Genomic DNA, 21660 nt, shown 5'->3' with positions numbered 1-21660 from the left:
TTCTTGTTGAAAGTGCTGATGGAGATGGGCAGTATTCCTCATGAGTCAGTAGATGGCAATGTGGTCTCCATGTGGCGTTTCCAGTCTATAAACGGTCTTCCTCGGCGGTGTAAACGCATGTGTAAACGCCCCCCGGGCCTCCCACATCCACCAATCAGGCCGGCCCGCTCCTCCTCCAGGAAGCAGTGCTGCTTTACACTTCTACACTTTCTACTGAGGCAGGCGTACAAACGAGAAAAAAGCAGAACTGCAACGAAATTAAACTGAAAATAACAATGTCCTCAATGGTTTTTACGTCTGCTTACAGGTATGTGGTAGTCGACGAGGATTGTAATGTAACTTGTGTGCCGTTATGTTGATTTTCTCTTACAATGATATGACAGGCAGGACTTATGACCCTTTTTTCGGATACATTTTTATAATAAAAAAAGTTTATGATTAACTTGGGTGAGTTATCATATGACAGTTATATAACATGACCTTTAAATTGACGTAAATAAATTGCAGACGCTTTAATGTATTTGTAGAAAACATTGTGGTCGTAACAGTAACTTTTTTTCTTTTTTCTCTCAAATAACTTTTATTTTTACAAAAAGGCCAAAACAAATATGGGATCATCAACCTCCAAACATGTAGTCCTGTAGAAACAGGGGCTAACATAATTCTGGTACACAGATTTAAAAAATAAAACAAACCCCGCCCCCCTAAAAACCAAAACAAAACCCCCAAAAAGGAAATGCCAAGTATATCTAAATGTAGCCTTAGTAATTTCCCATCTGATTAACTAAATAGTGTCTGATTTAATGTCTGAAAGAGTAATTCTCTATTATTTGTTTAAAAGTACTTAAAACAATTTTTTTAAACTGAAATATTGAACTGAAGAATCCAACAAACTAATCCCTAATTTAACTGACTTTTTTAGATGCATTGTATCCAGATTGTGTTTTTAACACTTGTTGCTACTATTTCATTGCTACCTCCAGACTAAAGTCCCTTTGCAGATTGCAACGAATCCAAGGTCACATGGTGAGAAAATGCACCAACATGCTTTACTGTAACTGTAACATGCTTTCAGTAAATACTGTGGTGTTTTTTTGTTTTGTTTTGTTAAAGATTATATCACTTTCTGTATTTTCTAAGTCATTTCAGCTACCTTTTGGGTGTTTGTTGTTTCTGTAATGTATCAGATGTCAAGTCGTGCTGAACCAGACGTTCTTCTGGAGAAGGTGGGCCGGGCCGGTGTGATCACCATGAACAGACCCAAAGTCCTCAACGCCCTCAACATGAACATGATCCGTCAAATCTACCCTCAACTCAAGGTGATATACGTTGAAAGCCACGTTAATTTGTTCTTCATATGGAACAGATTCAAAGCTTTGATGTTCTCGGGAGCCAGATAGATTAATACCAAAATGTGTTTCGATTTACTGTTGGAATATTTAGTTTTGAATTTCTGAGTGAAAAATAAAACTCATTCAGTTTAAATTACAAACATTCAGTATTAGCATCAATTTATTTATTTTTGGAGTAATTTTTGGAGCATCTTTTTCTGTTTTTATGTGTGTGTTTCAGAAATGGGAAACAGACAATGAGACTGACCTTGTGATTATTAAAGGAACAGGTGGAAAGGCTTTTTGTGCTGGTGGGGACATCAGAGGTGAGCAGCGGTGGAGTCTGTGGAGCATCCACCCGCTTGATTGTGGCACAAATGTCACTTCATCACTGTTCTGGTGTTTTTTGTTGTTTTTTTCCCCCAGCGGTAACAGAAGCAGGGAAGGCTGGCGACTCTCTTGCGCAGGACTTTTTTCATGACGAATATATTCTGAACAACGCTATAGGTATGCTTTACGATTCTGCTGCCTGATTTGTTATTTTGTTATTTGATTGTTTTATAAACTTTTAAACAACATTTTTACTTTGCCAGTTTGCATATTTAAAATGTCTCTTGTATTTTTATATTCTTGTATTTTTACACATCCTGTTTCACATTTCAAGGAAAATGCAGGAAGCCTTATATTGCCATCATTGACGGGATAACTATGGGAGGGGTAAGTGTCATGTTGTGTCTTGTATAATGAGGTTTTAGTTTGATATTTTTCATTTTTAAATACGAAAAACACATTTCTATGTTTGGAGTATGATAATAAACTATACCAGTAGGTGTCAGGGAAGGGCCATGGTCCCTTGTTACCTGCCACCAGCGGCAAAGTAGCTTTTGATTGGATGGAACATAAAGTACATATAGCATTGTTTCTGCAATGGGTTTTAACCTTCAAATCGCTGATATTGTTAGAAATAAAATTGATACATTTGCTCCACTATGAGAAAAATGTAGTTCAACCATCAGTGCTTATTTATCTGGATTGTTCTGCAGTACCAAAGTTATGTAACGTGTTTTGTGTAACCAACAGCACTTTTTGTCGGAATGTGTAAACATGAGATTGAAGCAGAAGAGTCCATTTTTGAATGAAGGATGGTGTCATAGGTCAAATTCAAGACTGGAGTAAGAAGCACTATTATTCTTGGCTAATTGTCTATTAAGTTTTTATTGTTTTTTTATTCGAAATTTAGTTTGCAGTTGCTGTTTAATCTCATATCCAGCACAAATGCTGCATGCACAGTTTAAAAAAAGAATTTGGGACATATGAAAAGATGAAAAACTTAGCTGGCACTGACCAACAGGGCCAGGTCACATTCAAATCACCATGTTCTATGATGTGACCTTTTACTGTTATTTTACTCTGGAAGTGTTCCAAGTATCTTCAGGCTCATTACTCATCATATTTCTCTTTGTCCGCACGCATGTTTATGACTCGTGGTGGGAATGTTAATCTGCCTGACCATGAAGCCATGGGGTCTCGCAGGTAGAGGTTGGCTGTTCATTGTTAGGATTTACTCTTGGGATTAAGGATTTTAGGATTATTTCAAAGCCTGGGTAAGGGTTTTGGTGAGGTATTTGTTTGTCATGATTAAGGTGTGGGGCTAGAAAATCCATCATATCAATGAGTAAATCCTAACAGAGTAGCAAAACCAGGTCAGGTGTGTGACTATGTTATTGCAGCACAAAGATGCACTGTGCGCTGCCAAAATTAACCCGCACCCAGTGAGTGTGTTGCTGGCAGGAGCTCAGTGCGCCAAGGTACACCTGATAGGTCTTTTTTTGCTCTTCAAATTGGCATCATCTTTTTCGGTGCTCAAATGTTTGTGGTTTTTTTCTCGCATGTGTCTGACTGCTGCTCTTCAGATGTTTTGTCTATGTGCTGCTGCTTTGGTTGTGACATGCAGCCTTCGATATTCCTTTACTGCAATGCAGTGACCCACACTACGAAGAGGGACTAATGGGTTAGCATGGTATGTGGTGTCTAAAACCAGAGGCTTCAGTGTCACAAATCTTTTTTTTTTGGTCCTACCTTTGTTGCCATGGTAATGTATGTTTCATTCATAACTTGCTCTGGTAGAAGCTATGATCACTATGATCATCAGGGGAATATGTTATTAATTTGCAGCTGTTTAGCGTACATTAACCATGTCAGTGAGCAATGCTGTGCAGTTATAGCAGCGTAAACTTTAACCTACATGCAGTCAGCAAGTGATGCAGAAAATACATTAGAAAATACTGTTTGTTTGCTCTTGATCTGCCACCAAGTATGTTTGGCACAGTTCTAAATAGAAGAAAAGATTTAAAAGAAATCTGGTCTGTTGATATTTATCATAGCAAATGTACAAATTTATCATAAATCTATTTATAGTTGTTTTTCCTTTCGAGATTAGATTAAAAAGCCGCTGACTTCCATGACTTCCACGTATCCATCATAATAGGACAGCAAATACGCTTCTTTTGGATTGTTTTATTTAATCAACTTCAATCTTTAACCCACAACATTTTCTCCACACTCAAATCACAGGCAACCAAGAGTGGATTTAGTGGGGAAAAAAATAGAGGTGAATTCAGTGTTTGTTTCTCAGCACAATCACAACAAGTATATGGTGTGCTGAAATGTTCCTCTTAAAAATCAAGAACTTGAATATATATAAAAGGTAAAAAATAAATATAAAGACAAGAAGACAGACAAAGAACTGTATACTGGACTGTAGGAGAGGATGAGGTAAAGTGGTGGATGCAGAAATGGAGCGTTTTTAACAGGGATAGTGCAACAAAAAATACTAAGTGCTCCCTTGTTTGAATAAATTGTTGACCCATCTCCAGGAGCAACAACTGGAAGTAGTTGTTTCCTGTCTGACTTGATTGGCCTTTGACATTGTCGTGGAGGAATCTCGGCTGTTTCTTCTTCATAGCGTTTCTTGAGTTCACTGAGGTTTTGGGACGTTTACTTATTCACGGTTGACTGTCCCGCAACATCATTTCAGGCAGTTTAAAGACTCCACTTTGTTTAAGCTTGTCCAATACCTTGATTATTTAATTTTTTCAGCCAGTGTGATTATATATCTGCTGGTGTACTTCAGATCATTGTCATGTTGCATAGTTTGATACAATCTTTAGATGTCAGACAGCTGTCCTCACAGGATGAGGTGTTTCTGCTGGAATGTTTTGTTTGACTGCACATACGTGCTGCTAGATTTATTTGTGACCCTTGCCAACAAACCGTACTTGTTAAAGCCAAACAACTCCACTTTGGTCTCATCTGTCCATAGGATATAGTTAAGAGCTCATGTGATTTGCCTGAATTCAGTTTGGAAAACCTTAGTCATGCTTCCAGGATCTTTTATGACAGAATAAGCTTTCTCCCGGCAAGTCTTCCAAAAGAAACATCCTCGTTAAGACTTTTTCTGTCACTACAATCATGAACTTTATAATTTAACATGCTCAGTGGAGCCTATTGGGTATGAAAAGCAGGTCTTGGGTTTTATGTTTCTCTTGAGCATTTCATGGTCTTAGCTGACGCTACATTTCCTAGGATGTCTACACCTGGGAAGACAACTGTCTTGAATGCTTTCTGTGTGTGAATAATCTTGCGTGCGTGCGTGCGTGCGTGCGTGCGTGCGTGCGTGCGTGCGTGCGTGCGTGCGTGCGTGCGTGCGTACTTGTGTCTAATGTTGTCCCTCTGCTGATTGCATCTGAAAGTGCATATGGTTGCTGCCTCTCAACCAGCACGATGGAGCAAAGATGAACAGATAAAATGTCTTTTAAAGGGTTACTATTGAGTGAAATGAATATTGTGTAATTATCAAAGTTTTCATGGATCAATTGCTTGTCTGACTCATTTGCTGATTGTCTTTTAAAAAAGAAAAGAAAGATCAGCTAATTCTATAGGCTTTTAGGAAAAGACTAAGCCAAAAAATAATCATGTTTGCTCAATTTCCAGTGTTTACAGAGTTATCGTGATGATAATATGTACTTTATCCTTTCCAAAAGTGACATAAGCTGTAATTTATTTGTCAGAATAACAAAAGGCAGAATAATGTAACATCCTAGATGCCAAAAACACCTAAGTGCATGAATCTGGTTCATGTCACATGATTGTAAAAATGTATTCCTTCATCTGTCCATCAGAAAAACATTCAAAGCTGTAATATTTCTTAAGTTGCGCTGCTTTTTCTGTTTTTTTTTTTTTTTCCTATAGACCCTTGATCTTGTAAATAACAATTACTTGAAGTCCATGCTTTCTACTGCAAGAAAGTTAAAGTTGATAGAACCTATCCACAAGGGGAGTTTTGTTTAATGTGCATGCTCGATAGAAACAAGCCAGTTCTATATATGGAAAAGTTGAAGAAGCATTAGAGTACGTGTTCCCAGATGTGGTCTGAGCTCAGGACAGATCTCCCACGTAGAGTGGCTATTCTTGTGTTTGGTTATAACAAATCGCCAGGGAGTAAACGCCTGTCATCGGCAGCTCACACAAGCACCGTCACAAAGATGCCATCTCGTGCGCATCATTTATTGCTCCTCAAGTTTTAATACCTGGAATGACGGTCTGTGAATGTTTTTGTGTAAATGTGTGTCTGCTCTGCTTTATATCAAAGTAGACACAGTGTCTATGTCAGTTTGTGCTTAAAATGTCAAACATTTAGTCAGACAGCAGGCTCCTTGCAGTCAGAACACGCTGTAATCAAGAGTGTTTGTAACAGAGGGGCAGCAGAGCTGCCGCTGTGCCTTTGATGGATATTTGTGCAGAGTTGTGCGATTCCAATCTCTGTCCCCTGGTGAACAGTCCTTATTTAATAATGCCCTTGTCGCCTGAGGAGATTAGAACAGTGGGTGCCAAATTGGGCGTGAGACCAGGTTTTGATCTGTGCTATGTGGCTTTCCTCTTCCAGAGCCTGTGCAGCATTTGTTTGAAAAGGAAATACTTTTTGTGAGAATGATGTGGAAAGTCACAGAGCCATTGTGCATTTTCAAACAGATGTCACATTCTCTGGAAGTATGTATAAGAATATTATTTGTCACTTGGCCTCTTTACACCAGTTGTAAAATGTTCTGCATGAACCATGAATGCTTCCCACTCTTTTTCATATACCTCACATGGATTTCTGATGATGCAAAGCTACATCAGATAATGCCAGGGAGAACTGTTGAGAAATTCATCTCCACTGCAGCAACTCTTTAACAGCATGATCTGGAAACATGTTCTTATTTGGTGTTTAGTCTTATAACACAGCACTTAACAATATCCTACTACTTTTATGGGCAAACTCAGGGTTGTGAGGTTAAACAGCGCCTCATTCTGCATCAGAGTTTTCGTACCACATAAAGCCTGATCGTTTTTTAGTGGTTCTGTTATTTCCATAGATAAAGAGCGATGTTTAAAATTGAAAACTACAATGATTTGATGCTTTCGATGGTTCACCAAAGCCTTGGAGACGTAATATGCCTGAGTTCAGTAAACTGATTTCCTGAAAATGTGGAAGCTGTAATAGCAACAATGTGAAACCCTTTCGTAACAAACTGCACCCTGAAAATATGGGTCAGCCTGGTTTACTTTTACCTCAGTCACTTAATTTTTCCTTCTCAAACTTCAGCTCTCTGTCGAACTTTCTGCCTTCTCCATGACATTATTTCCACCTCTGGATTTTCTCTTTAACCACCTTGTGTTTTTTTTTATCTTATATTGAGCTTTGGATTTATTTTTATTGTTTTTTTTTTTGTCTTTTCTCCTCCTACAGGGTGTAGGTCTATCAGTTCACGGGCGTTTTCGAGTGGCCACTGAGAAGACGCTGTTTGCCATGCCTGAGACTGCCATCGGTAAGATTCTCCTGCTACTCTGGGTTATTAATAATCAATGACCTTGTTGTCATTAAAGTAAACTGTTAAACTGATCTGTGTGATGGAGTTGAAAAAGAGATTCTTTTTTCCATGCAATGGTCCCGGGAGCAGTTCACAGGTGTTGTTCTTTTGTTTGTTTTTTTCCCAGTAGTGAATGAAATGTTATAATTGTGAAAACACTTAAAAAAACAGTTGCAGTAATTTTTGCCTCATAGAATAGTACATCTGTTTATGTGACTTAAAAGACTGATATAAAACATCTGGTCTATCATAGAATCTGCTGCTAATTGGTAGATGTCACTGGAGATGACACTTCCATTTTTCCGTGTGATTCTATATTTACAACGCTTGTGCACCTTTTCCTGACATTTTTTATTTACATTTTTTTTCTATTGGAACTGGCTGAGATAAAGAATAGAATTAGGTCCAATTAGGGACAGACAACAAACCAACTTCATCTATGCTCATGAGAATATTTTATCTTTTAAAAGTAAAGATAAGTCTAGTTGAGAGGGACATGAAGCGTTCAGATGTCATGGGATGTTGTTGAAATGTTTTTTTTTTTAATATCACAAATAAAGCATTGAACCAATATGCCTGTTTTTAAGGCCAGGGATGTGGCTGTAAGACGAAATGCAACCCCAGGTTAGTTGGTGGGGGAGTGCAGATGGAAGACAAAGTACTGGGGGAAACATTCAAACTGAACTTCAAAGTCAAGGTGGTCATAGGTGCCACCGAGCTACCACTGGTTAGCTGGGTTTAGCTGGGTTTAGCTCAATGATCTGAGCAGCTCAGTGGGTTGAGTGGGCGCTGTTTACAGAGGGTATTACCTTGTGCAGGGAGTGCAGGTTCGACAGTAGAAGACCACAACTCATTCCAGGATTGCAGTGTTCTCCAATTGGAGATGTTAAGGGGCCCTGCCCTGCATGTTTTATGTTTCCGCACTAGAAAAATGCTTGATTTAAATGAATGTGTCATTAAAAGACTTTTGAAGACCTTGATGATGGTGCATGATGGTGATGCATTCATTTGAATCAGGTGTGTTGAAGGAGGAAATATCTAAAACATGCAGGGCAGCAGACCTCAAAGACTGGAATGGGCACCACTGAACTATTGTAGGAAAACCAGACCTTAAATTTGTGTAGTGCATGTTGACAAGCATTAATCAATCAGTCAATCAATCTTTATTTCTGTTGCGCTTTTCGCAGATAAATTCACAAAGTGCTTTACAATAAAATGTGGAGTGAACTAAAATGAAATCAGTTAAAGCACAGAGGCTTAGCTTAATGTTAAAAAATGACAACAACAAAAGAAATGAATACAAAAAACAATTAAAATGAAAGATGAGTTGCCCAGTCAACTAAAAGCTTGTTTGAGTAGAAATGTCCTCAGCTGTTTTTTAAATAAGTCAACACTATTGGCCAAAAGCAGAACAGGAGGTAGAGCGTTTCATAGTCGAGGGGCAATGGATTGGAAAGCGTGATCTCCTCTAGTTTTAACATGTGTTCTTGCAATCTGAGGACCGAAATGAACGAGCTGAGGATTAAGGGGTTAAAAGATCACAAATGTATTTTTAGGCTTGTTTGTGAAAAGCTCTAAAAGTGAGAGCTAAAATGTTAAAATCTATGCGTTGTTTGACTGGAAGCCAGTGCAGAGAGGATGATGTGATATGTTGCCATCTACTAGCGCTAGTTAAAAGCCTCGCTGCTAGATTTTGCACAATCCGCAGACGGTTTAAGGAGTGCTTGTTAAAACAAGTAAAAAGAGAGTTAGAATAATCAAAAAATAAATAAAATAAAAGAATGTAAAGTCAACTCCAAATCAGTGCGTGAAACAATTTTCTTTCGCTTTGAAATGTTCCTCAAATGATTCAAGCAATTTTTGGACAATTTTCTTGAATGTTTCTCCAGGGAGAGTGATGAGTGAACAACACCCCCAGGTTTCTGATGCTGGACTTGACTGACGAGCTCAGGGACCGAGGTGTTTTTTTTTTTTAGAGATTTTAAAGTTTTAAACTGAAGTTTGTGGCAGAATGTCCTGTAGACACTAACTGGAGCCTTTTCAGGTGTCATATACAGTGGGTACAGAAAGTATTCAGTCCCATTTAAATTTGTCCCTCTTTTCCCTCTTTGTTTCATTGTAGTCAAGATGGGGTGCTGAGTGTACATTAATGAGAAATAAAATGAACTTTTTTGATTTTAGCAAATGGCTGCAATGAAACAAAGAGGGGAAAATTTAAAGGGGTCTGAATACTTTCCGTACCCACTGTAAGCCTTATGTCCACAGAAGGAAGGAACACAATACCTAATATGAAAAATGGAAAGGGCTCGGTTATAATTCGTGGTTGCTTAGCTATAACTGACACAAGGGACTTGAGTCTGTGCAGGGCTCAGTTAATTCTCAGGACTGCAGTGAAACACACAGCCCAGTGTCACGTAGCTCAGCCTCAGTCATATGTCCTGAACAAGTCAATGACATAGAGCACAAAAACACCCCAGAATGGTTGTTTCAAACATTGGATGATTGTTAAATGGCCCTCCAGCAACCACGATCTCACTCCCATTGAACATGAGAAAAATCCATGAGTGGAAAAATATGAAAAATGCAGTTTTGGGAAGTCACCTTTCAAATCTGAGACAACTTCCTGAGCAGTTTACTTGTGAAGAGTAAGCCAGAATATGTCTTGGCAGATGCAGAAGTCTCATTATAAGTGAGAGAGACTGCTATTCAGTAGTGATTAGTGAGTCAAGGGGGGCTTTTTTTTTTTTGTTTTTGTAATAAAGATTCAGTTGAATCAGAAATCAAAAGTAATCTGTTTTGTGTTCACCATAGGTGGTTGTGACTTACTTATATCAGTTTCAAGTTGTTTCAGAGATAGTTGTGCATTCTGCTTTCCTTATGTTGTTTTTGAAGAGTTACTACCAAATGTATTCATGCTTCCAATTTCCCAGATAAAGTCTGCACATCTGTGCGGACTTTATCTGCAGCTGTAAATAACGAATACTGCAGGTCATTTGGAGACCAGTAGGCCTCAAAATGTTTAAATGTTTACCAATCAGTTTGTAGGGTTTGGAAACAGTCAATTGGTTCTTGTGAATTTCAAAAATTGATGAAAAACTGTAATCTCCTAATCTATGCAAACTGCTGTCACTAGATTGTTGACAGTACCTATGAACCTAAAGGTGCACATAATATTATGTGGAGTTAGTCTGATAATTAAAATACTTGTAAAAATACACAGGTTAACCCTTCAGAAAAGGTACAGAAGCTGGTGTCGTGATTACTGAATGGCAGTGTTTACATTTGATAAAAGTGTAAATTGTAAAGACATAAGCAGCCTTTAAAGATGAAAAGAAATTAGAGACGTATATGAATTCTAAAATCTACTTCATCTAAACAATCTCAAACAGATGTCTTACAGTATAAGAGCATGAATGACTCAACTTCTTGTTTCACCATGAACAATTCATTTCTGTTTTTTGTACCTGAGCCATTTCCTTGAGTGCATTTGACCATTGCTACGGCACTCATCTATGGTTAGCTCTGTAGCTAATTGACACTCATGGACAGATGGCCTTCTCCTGAGGAGCTGAGGAGATTAGTAACAAATCTCCAACAAACTACAGCCAACATTATTGCATAAACAAGCCTGTTTTTATGTAAATCCAAACAGCTTATTACAGTTGTGCTGCTGCATTTGAATGTTAGAGGGAGTTATATGCAGAGTACGATCATACTGTACTTATTTCTCATCGTTTGAAAGTGTGACCTGACAGAAAAATGTACACCCTGCGTTCTTAGTGACTGTAATTACTTCTTAGGGATAGACGATGGATTCAGATGTCTCTGATGTTCATTTGAAAGGGTTTGTCTTCTTTTAGGACATTAATGTACCTTGATGTCAGTAGGATTTCAAGCAGCAAATTGCTCAGTGGTCAGTATTTTCTGATATATACAAGTAAAAAAAAAAAACAATCCCAACTCCATTGATCATTGTGATATTCTTGCAGTGTATGCTGAATTTCACAGAAGGGTGTTGTTAAAACCTTTCAGCCGTGCGTGGCTCTGTGTGGACCCCGATAATTGCTGCTGCGTTGAAATTAGGTTACAAGTAGTTTACTTTCATGTTCAAGATCTTTCATGTTACACAGACTCATGAATACACACATGCAGATGAAACTGATGCATTCTGGGCCGTGACTTTAAAAGCAGTTTTCATCTGATGTGCCAGGGTGTGCAGTGGATTTAGATTTGGATGTTAGGAGCAGGGTGACGAGGAAGATTATGTTCTCAGGCGACAGGAAATGAGTGAAGCGGGGGGGTGGGGTTGGGGGAGAGGCAGAGGCAGAGCATCCTCTTGATGCGGGCTGGTAGTTGTGAGGGATTTTTTTCAAATGTCAGGCCAGAATGAGGAGCGGGAGGAAAATGGTCAGTAATTGAATTGTACTGGCTAAGAACTGATTGTTTGGGGTAGAAATGATGAGCAAAAATGTAAATCTTTTTAGGATGTGTCTGCAAGTTTTGATTTTTGCAACCATAGCCTCGTTTTCATTTACTCCATTTACATAATTATGTTGTTTTTCCCATTGTGTATTTCTGCTGAATGATCACGTTCAGTAACATTAGGGTGAGCCTAAATATTAATGCCACTTATTTACAGAAAAGAAAACAAACTCCAGTCCCGGTGGGGGGGGGGACTACTGTGCTATCCCTTGAATTGGATAGTTGGATAAAATTATATAAGATTATTGAGGATTTGGGTAACATTAACATTATTATTGATTATGGTATGACTGATGAAGTAATCCACTTCCAGTTATGCCTCCATCACCATGAATAAAGAAAACAGAACATTTTCATTATCTGGATGTCCACTCTGCAGTCAGATCACTGCACCATTTCCATAAGCATTCTCCTTCTTTTCAGTGGGGCACAGCTGCCTCGCAGACTGTGCATACTTATTTTAGCCCTGGTCCTGAGGTCAAATCCTCAGTCTCTCTTACGATATGTGTCTAGTTTACTACCGCCACAAACTGAAATCATGCCCTTGAATCCTGTAAAAGCAGTTTGATTTAATTATGCATGCTGCTTTACTTAATTGTTCTGTTTGACCTACATTTAAATGATGTACAAGATGGGAGTGGATTTGTATTTGCTCATCAACATAAGTCATTCATACAAGTTTGAAGTTCATTGTTGATGAGGTTAATTATGGTATGATGCCGTGAGCCTGATTGCAGAGGATGTGATCTGTACACGTTTGATGGGTGCAGGTGTGCTCTAAATACTGAATAACTATTATTCTAAAAGCTGTCACAACTTTATAAGAGTGCTACCAAATATAGATGTTTCCCACCAAGTGTATTCTCAGGCAGAAACAAGGATTTTCAACATTTTTCAGGCCACAGACCCGTTCTATTTTTAAACAACAAAAATGCAGCACACAGTGATGCATTTCTTTAAAGACATGGTTACAACCTTTCTGTTGCACTATATTGTGTTTTTTCCCCATTTGCAATTTGTTATTTAGTCCAAAAAGAAGACTCATCCTGCATTTTTGTGGGAATAGAGAGAATTCTGGACAGAGGTAAAGAGTTATTACTCTGCTCCAGCCATAGGAACAGCAGCTGAAGGCCGGATCTTTCCGTGGAGCACAGAAATGTACTTCAGAGACCTTCGGGCTTCTTGAGTTTAAAATGTATACGTAAGAATTTTTGTATTTATATATCCAGTAGAGTAAACACGGTAGGGGTAACCGTTGGAGATGATGATACGTCAAACCCAGGGTGTGACAGTCACACATGAGCACCCAGAGGTATCTAACCCACAAAGTAAACGTTTTAAAACCTGAATTGCGTCATTGCTTTCATTGCCTTTTAAAGAGTTGCTTATCATGAATTATTGCTTGTTCATTATTCCATTTTTGCTTTGTGCAAATTTTTAAGGAACAACAATTACCATTTAAAAAAAGAAAAGAAAAAGCAATTGGTGTACCTTATTCCTCTGGGCATCGGTCTCTTGGAAGATTTTAAGAAAACATATCAGTAATCCACATCATTGAACTGCATGTTCTTTCGTGTTCACGAATAAGAAATCTGCAATCTTGTGTTTGGTTTAATCCCACATAGATTGACCTGCTGCATAAAATACACACAATTGATCTATTTAAGTAAATTGGTCCTCAACAATTTCCTTCTGAGTAGCATTTCTAAAAAAATAGAGTGTCCAGACGTTTTCCCCTTTTTGAAAATGATGCCGATGGTTGTTCATAAAAACTTCTGTCGGTCCACTTTAAGGATTCGTGTGAAGCAGGACAAATGAACAGTGTTTTTTTTTTAACTATACAAGTAATTGTTTATCTACACTTTCATTTATCTCTGTCCAAACACTCAATAACCATATTTAATGCATAAGCATTAGCCCCTCCTGAGGCAGGATTAACAGATTAAATTCAGTCCCACTAGCTTTCTGAACAAGGGCCATAATCTGCCACATTTTATAGTATTACATTTTCAGATGATAATCAGGTCAACTCATCTAATCCCTCCCCACCTCCCCCTCTGGTGCCTCATGCCACAACAAAAGAGCTGTCAGAGAACCAAGTTGGACCGGTGAAAGCTCATTTCCTGTCGGGCATCAAGTGGAAACCAACCCATCCATCCATTTACCTGCTTATTCCTATTTAGGGTCACGGGGGTCTGCTGGAGTCTGTCCCAGCTGTCTTCACCAGGGGTTCAGGCCTGTGACGTTGCAAGTCGACTGCAGGGCCACACTGGAAACATTAGTGAAAATATAATATGAATACTGTAAGAATTAAAGCATCTAATTGTAATGAAATTCATCTCAAATGCTCAGAAGACGCATGTTCACCTCTTTATAATGTACCAGCAGCCATTTCTAGCCACACTACAATGACTGTACCAAATCAGAACACGTAAGTCACTTCTGGACAATGTGGACTGATATCATAGGGAGGTTCCACTTTGTTTCCTAGACAACATTTTAAATTATTTCAGAAAATTGTGACTTTTTCCACATGTCGCAGCTCTAAATTGGTCAAAGTCAGTCTCTGTGCGTCACTGACCCAGTGCTTTGCGTTTTGTGTTGCCAGGGCTCTTCCCGGATGTGGGAGGTGGCCATTTTCTGCCAAGACTCCGGGGGAAGTTGGGAATGTTTCTCGCCTTGACGGGCTTCCGACTCAAAGGACGTGATGTGCAGAGAGCTGGAGTTGCCACTCACTTTGTAGAATCTAAGAAGGTGATAGAGCTTGAACTTAGTAGATAAAATGACACCAACCTCTCAGAATCTAAACCAGTTAAAGACCTGTGTGTATTTCAAGGTTGTGTGAACCGCTGGCTACAGGACCAGAGCGTGGCCAGGTGTTGAGTCACTGGTGGCCTCGGTCTTGTTTACATGTGCCAACATACGTTGAGCGTTCCAAAGGCCAGGAATGTTTACCTTGGTGTTGCCTTAATCTCAAAGCAGTGGGTGGCAGGGTTTGCTCAAGATTGTAACCTTGTTTTTTCATCTTCAGGACAAATGAGGAGTCAAACAAATTTAACAGTAGAGCTACATCAGAAACAAACACCCTTCACCCCATTAGAAATGAGGAAACCGAATCTTACTTCCAGGTCTCTTGGAACAACATGTGAAATACAGGTTGTCCGGTGTTCGGTGTTCTGTTTGCTTGCTGAAGATAAAACTAGTAGAGGAGTAGGGGTTGCAGTTAATGTGCTTATTGGGCAAACCGTTGGATTCCCACACAGCACTGTCCTTGGTATTCTTTCACAAGCTGATGAAATTCTCCATTTACAGCAGCAGCTTCCTCTGTCAAGTCTTTCCACTATGAGAACCACTGAGAAAGCCCTTATCTGCTTGCACAAATAATGGAAATGCAGTCAGACTTGTTTAAACATAACAGTGTCTCCATCTCTAGATCCCAGACTTGGAGAAAGAGCTAGTGGACTTGAAGTCTCCCTCTGATGCAGATGTCTCCAGAGTTCTGGTCTCCTACCAAAACCAGGTCAGAAACCAGGGTTGCCTTTATACGTGCAAATATCACACCTATAACGATAAAGTGAAATCTCAACGTGGTTAAAACAATGATGTACCCTTCAGAGTTGTGGTTTCTCTTCTTTTTTTTTCTCCTACAGAGTAGTCTGGAGTCAGACAAGCCTTTTGTCTTGGACAAACACATTTCTGATATTGACAGGTAGGATTTTACCAAACTTAACAAAAATTAATTAAAAGATGAGCAGTTTTAGTTTTGGAGTTGTATCTGTCTGCTTGTGGCCCTCTGCTTCAACATGTTTTATTCTAGCTGGAAACGTCTGCCTTCAAAGACAAACTAGAATGTTCCTAAAAGTGATCGGTGTACGTGTTCGGGATTTAATGTTTGTATTAGCTTTTGACACCAGTGGAGCTTCTTGAGGATTTCTGTACACCAGCATTGAGATATACATACAAAGTACATGAAAGAGTTCTGAAGCCACATTTTACTTTCCCATCAGGCTCTTCAGCTCCAGCAGCGTGGAGGGAATCATGCAGAATCTGAAGGCAGATGGTTCAGAGTTTGCTAAGAAACAAGCTGAAGTACGTCCTTCATCTACATCTGAATCAGTCTTACTGTCTTTATTCAATTATATAAGTAGACTAAGGGCACGATTTACTAAGATCCTAAATAAAGAGTACTAAATTGCGTGTGCACTGAAAAAGTTTGCGCGTGCTGTTGCAGCGTGGTTTGCGGGTGATCAACTAAGATTGCGTGCGCAATTGATAACAGGTGCAAACAGCAGTATTTAAATGAGGTGTTGCGCGTCTTACGGTTTGCGAGCGCAAACTCTGCGCCATGGAGAGTCTGGATGGAATGCACAGTCACAAGTCACAAGCGCAAAATGAAATTTGACGAGTTGGAGTTAGAGATATTAGTGGAAGAGGCAAATAAACACATTAATGAACTACAGCAAAGAAATTTAAACATTACCAAAAGAAACGCAATATCGGAGAAAACCTGCGATAGAATAAATGCAGTTGGTAACACAAAAAACGGAAAAACGTCTGGTTTTTCATATTTCAATTTTAGGCACAGATCAAAAATACGAAATAGAAAAACGGGCCACAGGACCGAATTTGATTTTAATATTGAATTGGTCGGGTTTACGTGACCCGGCGGTGCTCGGCATGATCTGAGGAGAAAAAGACAATCAGACGCAGAGCTGGAGAGCGCTTTGATTCATCTATTTATGAGTTAAGTTTTTATTCAGATGTCCACAGTATATTGCAAATATTATATATTATATAGCAAACACTGACAGTAAATGTGTGACAGACGGGACCATCATATGGCCGAAAGAAGAGAAGAGAAGTGTTCAGAACAGCGCACAGAGCGCACACTAAAGGCTGATTTATGGTTCCGCGTCACACCAACGCAGAACCGACGGCGTAGGCTATGCGGCGACGCACACCGCACCGCGACCTTACGCCGTCGGCTACGCCATCGATTTAACGCAGAAGCATAATTCAGGCGAAGCTGCAGTCTGTCTGCGCTGATCCAGACACACCGGGTCGGAGCGGATTTGGTCATGATGTTTAACCTGTGTTTTGTGATTAATAAGCACAGGTTTTAATTAAATGTAATTTACGAAGGATGATTTCACGTTCAATAAGATAAATAATCAATAAAATACAAAGTTTTGGCACAAAGGCTTGGCCTGCTTGTGGGCGAGTGGAGGGGGGCACAATAAGAGAAGGTGGCAAGATATAAGGCGAAGAACTAAAGAAAAAGTGGCCTTTAATAAAACTTGTGCAACCATTTTTAAAATAGCATGCAGCAGAATAAAGACTCTCTCTCTGCGTATTCTTTGATTTTGGATGTCGCCTCCTTGCCACAATAACGGCAGCAGCAGATTAGCACCTTCCTTTCAAACGTATTAAATACAGACGCAATCACAATACGCGCAATTACTTTCAGGCTTGGTAAATCTCATTGCGCGTGGTAAATGGAGCAATTTGCATCTTCCCCTCCCTGTATTTAGGATTTCTGCCGGGTACGCCCCATATTGATTATTCATCAGGGCAAAAGTACTAACTGAATTGCGTGTGCAATTTTGCGCATTTCAGAGACGCAGTCGTCTTTGCCCGTCGTTAGTAGATCAGCTGGCACTTTGGTTTGCGGGTGCTGTCAAGTTTGCACACGTTTTAACACACGCAAACCTTTAGTAAATCGGGCCCTATGTGTAGACAAAATGTTTCATATTCATAACACAGCAATGGCATGTTGATTTCATCTTTGAATAAACAGTTTTCCTTATTATTTCTGTATGGGAATCTGACAAAGTTCGACGTAATAACATATTTAGGCTGTAGCGTTAGCAGTTAATGGACAGACACACGGTGTGACTGTGGGTTAGTTTGGCTTCTTGTCCAGATAGATTCCAGGAGATTATATTACTAAACAAATGCATAACAGCGTTGTTTAAGTTTACAACTCCTGGGTTTTACCGTCATGGATTAGCTGCAGCACCCTGTTGTTTTTGTAGAGCCTTTAAGCCAAATGACTTAGAGGAATTGTGATGAAGACTTCAAGGTCATATAGCCTACGTATGAATATTTTCGACTGTGCTTGTTAGCTTGATATCTTATTATTATTATTATTATTATTATTAAATGTCTTTTTTCACCATAAATGACTATGTTGCTATGAGAAAATTAACTCTGAACTCCAAGGACTCGTCTTATGTAGCGTTGTGGCCTCTCATCTGTCAAACAGCAGTCGCAGTAAAAACGTCATCAGCTAAAGTAAATATTATACTTTCTTTCAAGTTAATAACTACACAGGAACAGTGGTGCAAATAAATGCTCATGCGTATAAAACGTACTGTTTGACAGCCTGCAGTATATTGAACTGTAATACTTTCATCTGAAACCTTTTCTCTCTTGACTTTTCATAGGAATTGTTATCGCAATATCACAAGTTGTTGTGAGTGAACGGCGACTCACTTGATGTAGCGTCCAGCGTATCGTAGACGGTCGATAGTACTTTCACCGGGGCTATCTTCATCATTTTTAACAGGCAAAAAGTACATGAAACCACTATATCTGACAGACACTGAGTGATGGAGCCATTAATCTTATGTGTTTGATGTATGAATAGGGATATAGTTCACTGGAATGGTGTCTGGCTTTGGGAGTACATGTTAGTAATTATTAGTAACCTTGGCGGAGGGACTTAACAGGGTTAGTCTCAGACTCCCTGCTGAGGGGTTTCAAAGCTTTTAACAAACCACAGTGATGACATTTGTCAGCTCTATCTCAGTTATTACAAACTCTGTCTCAATGTTTCCATCCCATTTCACATCAAGATGCTTTCTCAGGATTTGCAAAATCCCCTTCACAAGAGAATCCGTATCTAAGATGTTTTCTGGACAAAATACAAATGTTGAGCTCAGTTACCATCTCACTGACAGTCCGCGTGCTCTTCTTCCTCGTCTTCACCGACTCATCGTGCTTTTAGTGCTTCGTTTAACTAATTGTTTGATTGTGTTGATTTGAAGCTGCCAGCTCTTTCCCAAACAGTTTCTCCGGCTTAACAGCAAACCCTCTGAAGTATCCGGTTGCCCATGTAGAGTAGTGAGACAATAACCTGCAAAACAAGTTGGATAATTATGAAACAGCACTCATACCCATGATTGTAAGATTTTTCTTCACCCACACTTTTTTTTCTTTCTTTTTATAAATCAGTGATGTGGAGTAACTACTCTGCTGTTACTGGCACCTCCAATGTATTGATAGGCTTTGTTTTTCAGCATCTTTTCAAACCATAACAACATGAAATTGAGCCGTTATTGTCTTTCTTTCCTTTGCCAAGTCATTAAATATTAATAAGAACCCACTTCCTCAGTTACTCTACACCGCTCTTCCTCAAAATCAATGTCTTCATTTGCACAATGCTCTGCTTTTCTCCCATTAGTTATGAAATTAAATCTATCATCAAGCAAACTAAGCAATTCGCTGCCATCCTCTAGCTTGAAAGATGAGCTGATTTGAAAAAAGTAGAGTGAAATTAAATTTAAGAAAAAAGAAATCTTTTGTTTCTCTTCCTCTAGATCTTGTCTAAAATGTCTCCCACGTCCCTGAAGATCACCTACAAGCAGCTGCAGGCAGGTGCGTCCCTGAGCCTGCAGGACGTGTTGGTGATGGAGTACCGACTCAGCCAGGCCTGCATGGTAACCACCAACAATTGGTGTTCATCAGCTACATTTGGATCACATTTTTCATGAAATTACCGAGGGTTACTTGTTAAAATCTTGTTCCATATTTTTTACCGACTCAAATTTGAAATGTAGTTCTCATTTCAACATGTAATTAGTAGTTGTGAACACTTGTAGGGTAGCTTGTTTAATTGATGCTGTATGTTGGAGTATAATGGAAAGGGGCATCATCTAGTTCTTTTTGTTGTTTCAGAGAGGCTGTGATTTCTACGAGGGCGTACGAGCTGGTAAGTTGTGATACAAGTGCTTTAAATGGATTTGACAGTGAGCTAGAAAACAGGGGGGGGTGGGGGGAGGAAAATGCAGCTAAGATACACTACCGATACATATGAACTGTTATTGTTATCAATGGATCAAAAAAAAAGATAAATAAATAAAGATAAATCCTGCCTGGATTTAAAGGATTATCACTTAGCCTTTCTCTCAACTCCCGCTGAAGGTTGCAATTTTTCTTTTTTCTTTGTCCGCTTCCAGTGCTGGTTGACAAAGACCAGAACCCCAAGTGGAACCCATCAAAACTGGAGGAGGTGTCTGACAAGAGTATAGACGAGTGTTTTTCCCCTCTGGGAGAGAAGGACCTGACTTTGTGATGTTTGTCAGCCAGCAGCTGTTTCCCACCTCCAAGTAGATTCCACGAGCCTTCTGTAAACAGCCGCTTCCTGTCCTCTCATGGGCAGCCATTTCTGAGGACTGTATTGCTGTGGTGAGGAGCAAGCCCGTTCGTTTTTGACTAACACATAAACCCAAATGGTTTTTGGTCAGTGCTGTTACCATGGAATATGGTAGAATATCATAGGATGCTCTAGAGAAAAAAAACATGATGGACTCTTCCTCTACATTGGTGGAAAATATGGGTCTAATTGATGATTTCACAGCTACAAATCAAAAATGATACTACAATTGTTTTCTACATGCGTTGTACTGTAATCACTGATGTAAATTCAAGGAGCCATCAGCAGCAGTCCCGCATTAACAGGAAGACTTGGGAGGGGAGATGATCTCACCATTGAGTGCTTTTTCACATTTTCTGTGGGTGTTATTGATGTGACACAGATCAGTATCATTCATGGTTTTACAATGTGGTTACTGCCTTCAACACAAATAGTGTTTGGCCTTCCTTAGTGTGATCTTTTTTTCCCTTTTCCATGTGGTTTGTGGAGTTTTGTTTTAGTTTTTTTCTCTTTAGATAAGGTGTTCTGTTTATTCGAGCAGCACTGAGAATAAAATCACAGTTTAGTTTTTTGTTCATACCTTGTTCTCATTCAAGTGGGGAAGTGTGTCCAAACGTTTGGTCTGTACTGTAAATGTATGTGTGTATATATATATATATATATATATATATATATATATATATGTATATATATTCTTTAATGGACTCTGTTTAACAAGACTAAATGTTGACTTCAGTGTTTTTCTGAGTGCTTTTGTTGAAGGCACCAAGCAGCTGCTCAGACATTAAAGCCTACTAACTAAATATATTTATTTCCAAGTGTTACTTATAGAAATTTCTACAATTATTATGAAATAGTTTTGTTTTTTTTTTCCCTTTTTTGATTGTTTTAACCTTTTTTTTTTCATGCAAAACTGAAGCCCTGGTTTCTTTGTAGACGCTTTACAGGTTCATTTGAGCAGCAGGTTCAGTCTGAGGCTCTGCTGCCAGAAACACTTGGGAACACAGTCCAACTCTGTCATTTAGCATTGCAGTTGCGCTGTAGAGGTTTACGACTTGGATCTCCAAACAAACACTAATCCAGCACTCGTTTTTCTAAATCCTTTTGTTTGCTCTTCGTGTCGCTGAACTCTTGACCTGCCGGAGATCCGCCCGCTTTGTTTGGCGGCCCCACCGCCGTGCGCGTACGTGTGCCCGCTCAGCAAGTTACTTTGGTAATGAAACGCTGCACTCATGGAAGGCATAACTCCGATTTATTGGCATCAGTTTAAGTTTACAGTCTTGCAAGTTGAATGAGCATCATATCACGGGAAAGTTTTAAAGGTTTATCAGTTTAAGTCATTTCAGGACAGACGATCACAGCTGCTTCCTGGAGATGTTTCCTCTTTTACTTGGCAACAAATACATCCTGGTAGAAGCAGGTGCCATCAGCTTTTAAAAACCTGTACGTGCTTCTCTTTCTAAACTCAGCTGATCCTCTTGGTGATCCTTTTGGGGTT

General features: G+C 39.3%; 1 protein-coding gene across 1 annotated transcript; it reads left to right on the top strand.

Annotated features, from left to right (window-relative positions):
- The first annotated feature begins 171 nt into the window (after nucleotides 1-171).
- hibch (3-hydroxyisobutyryl-CoA hydrolase) lies at nucleotides 172-20739 on the top strand. The gene is made up of 14 exons (XM_061724529.1): nucleotides 172-307; nucleotides 984-1026; nucleotides 1188-1319; nucleotides 1573-1657; nucleotides 1758-1838; nucleotides 1996-2048; nucleotides 7123-7201; nucleotides 14334-14479; nucleotides 15159-15245; nucleotides 15376-15434; nucleotides 15733-15814; nucleotides 19327-19446; nucleotides 19685-19718; nucleotides 19966-20739. Exons 1-14 carry the CDS (start codon nucleotides 276-278, stop codon nucleotides 20079-20081), a joined length of 1149 nt encoding a protein of 382 aa, XP_061580513.1. The 5' UTR covers nucleotides 172-275; the 3' UTR covers nucleotides 20082-20739.
- The last annotated feature ends 921 nt before the right edge of the window (nucleotides 20740-21660 follow it).

The sequence above is a fragment of the Cololabis saira genome, chromosome 6 (genome assembly GCF_033807715.1).
Source record: "Cololabis saira isolate AMF1-May2022 chromosome 6, fColSai1.1, whole genome shotgun sequence".
Lineage (NCBI taxonomy): Eukaryota > Metazoa > Chordata > Actinopteri > Beloniformes > Belonidae > Cololabis > Cololabis saira.
The sequence above is the reverse complement of the archived record's forward strand: the minus strand, read 5'-3'. Positions and strand labels throughout refer to the sequence as shown.

Excerpts from the sequence above, each read along its gene's own strand:
- hibch (XM_061724529.1), top strand. The coding sequence starts at position 276 with ATGTCCTCAATGGTTTTTACGTCTGCTTACAG. Across the intron at positions 308-983 it reads GTTTTTACGTCTGCTTACAG|ACTAAAGTCCCTTTGCAGAT; the intron begins GTATGTGGTAGT and ends TGCTACCTCCAG. Across the intron at positions 1,027-1,187 it reads AACGAATCCAAGGTCACATG|ATGTCAAGTCGTGCTGAACC; the intron begins GTGAGAAAATGC and ends GTAATGTATCAG.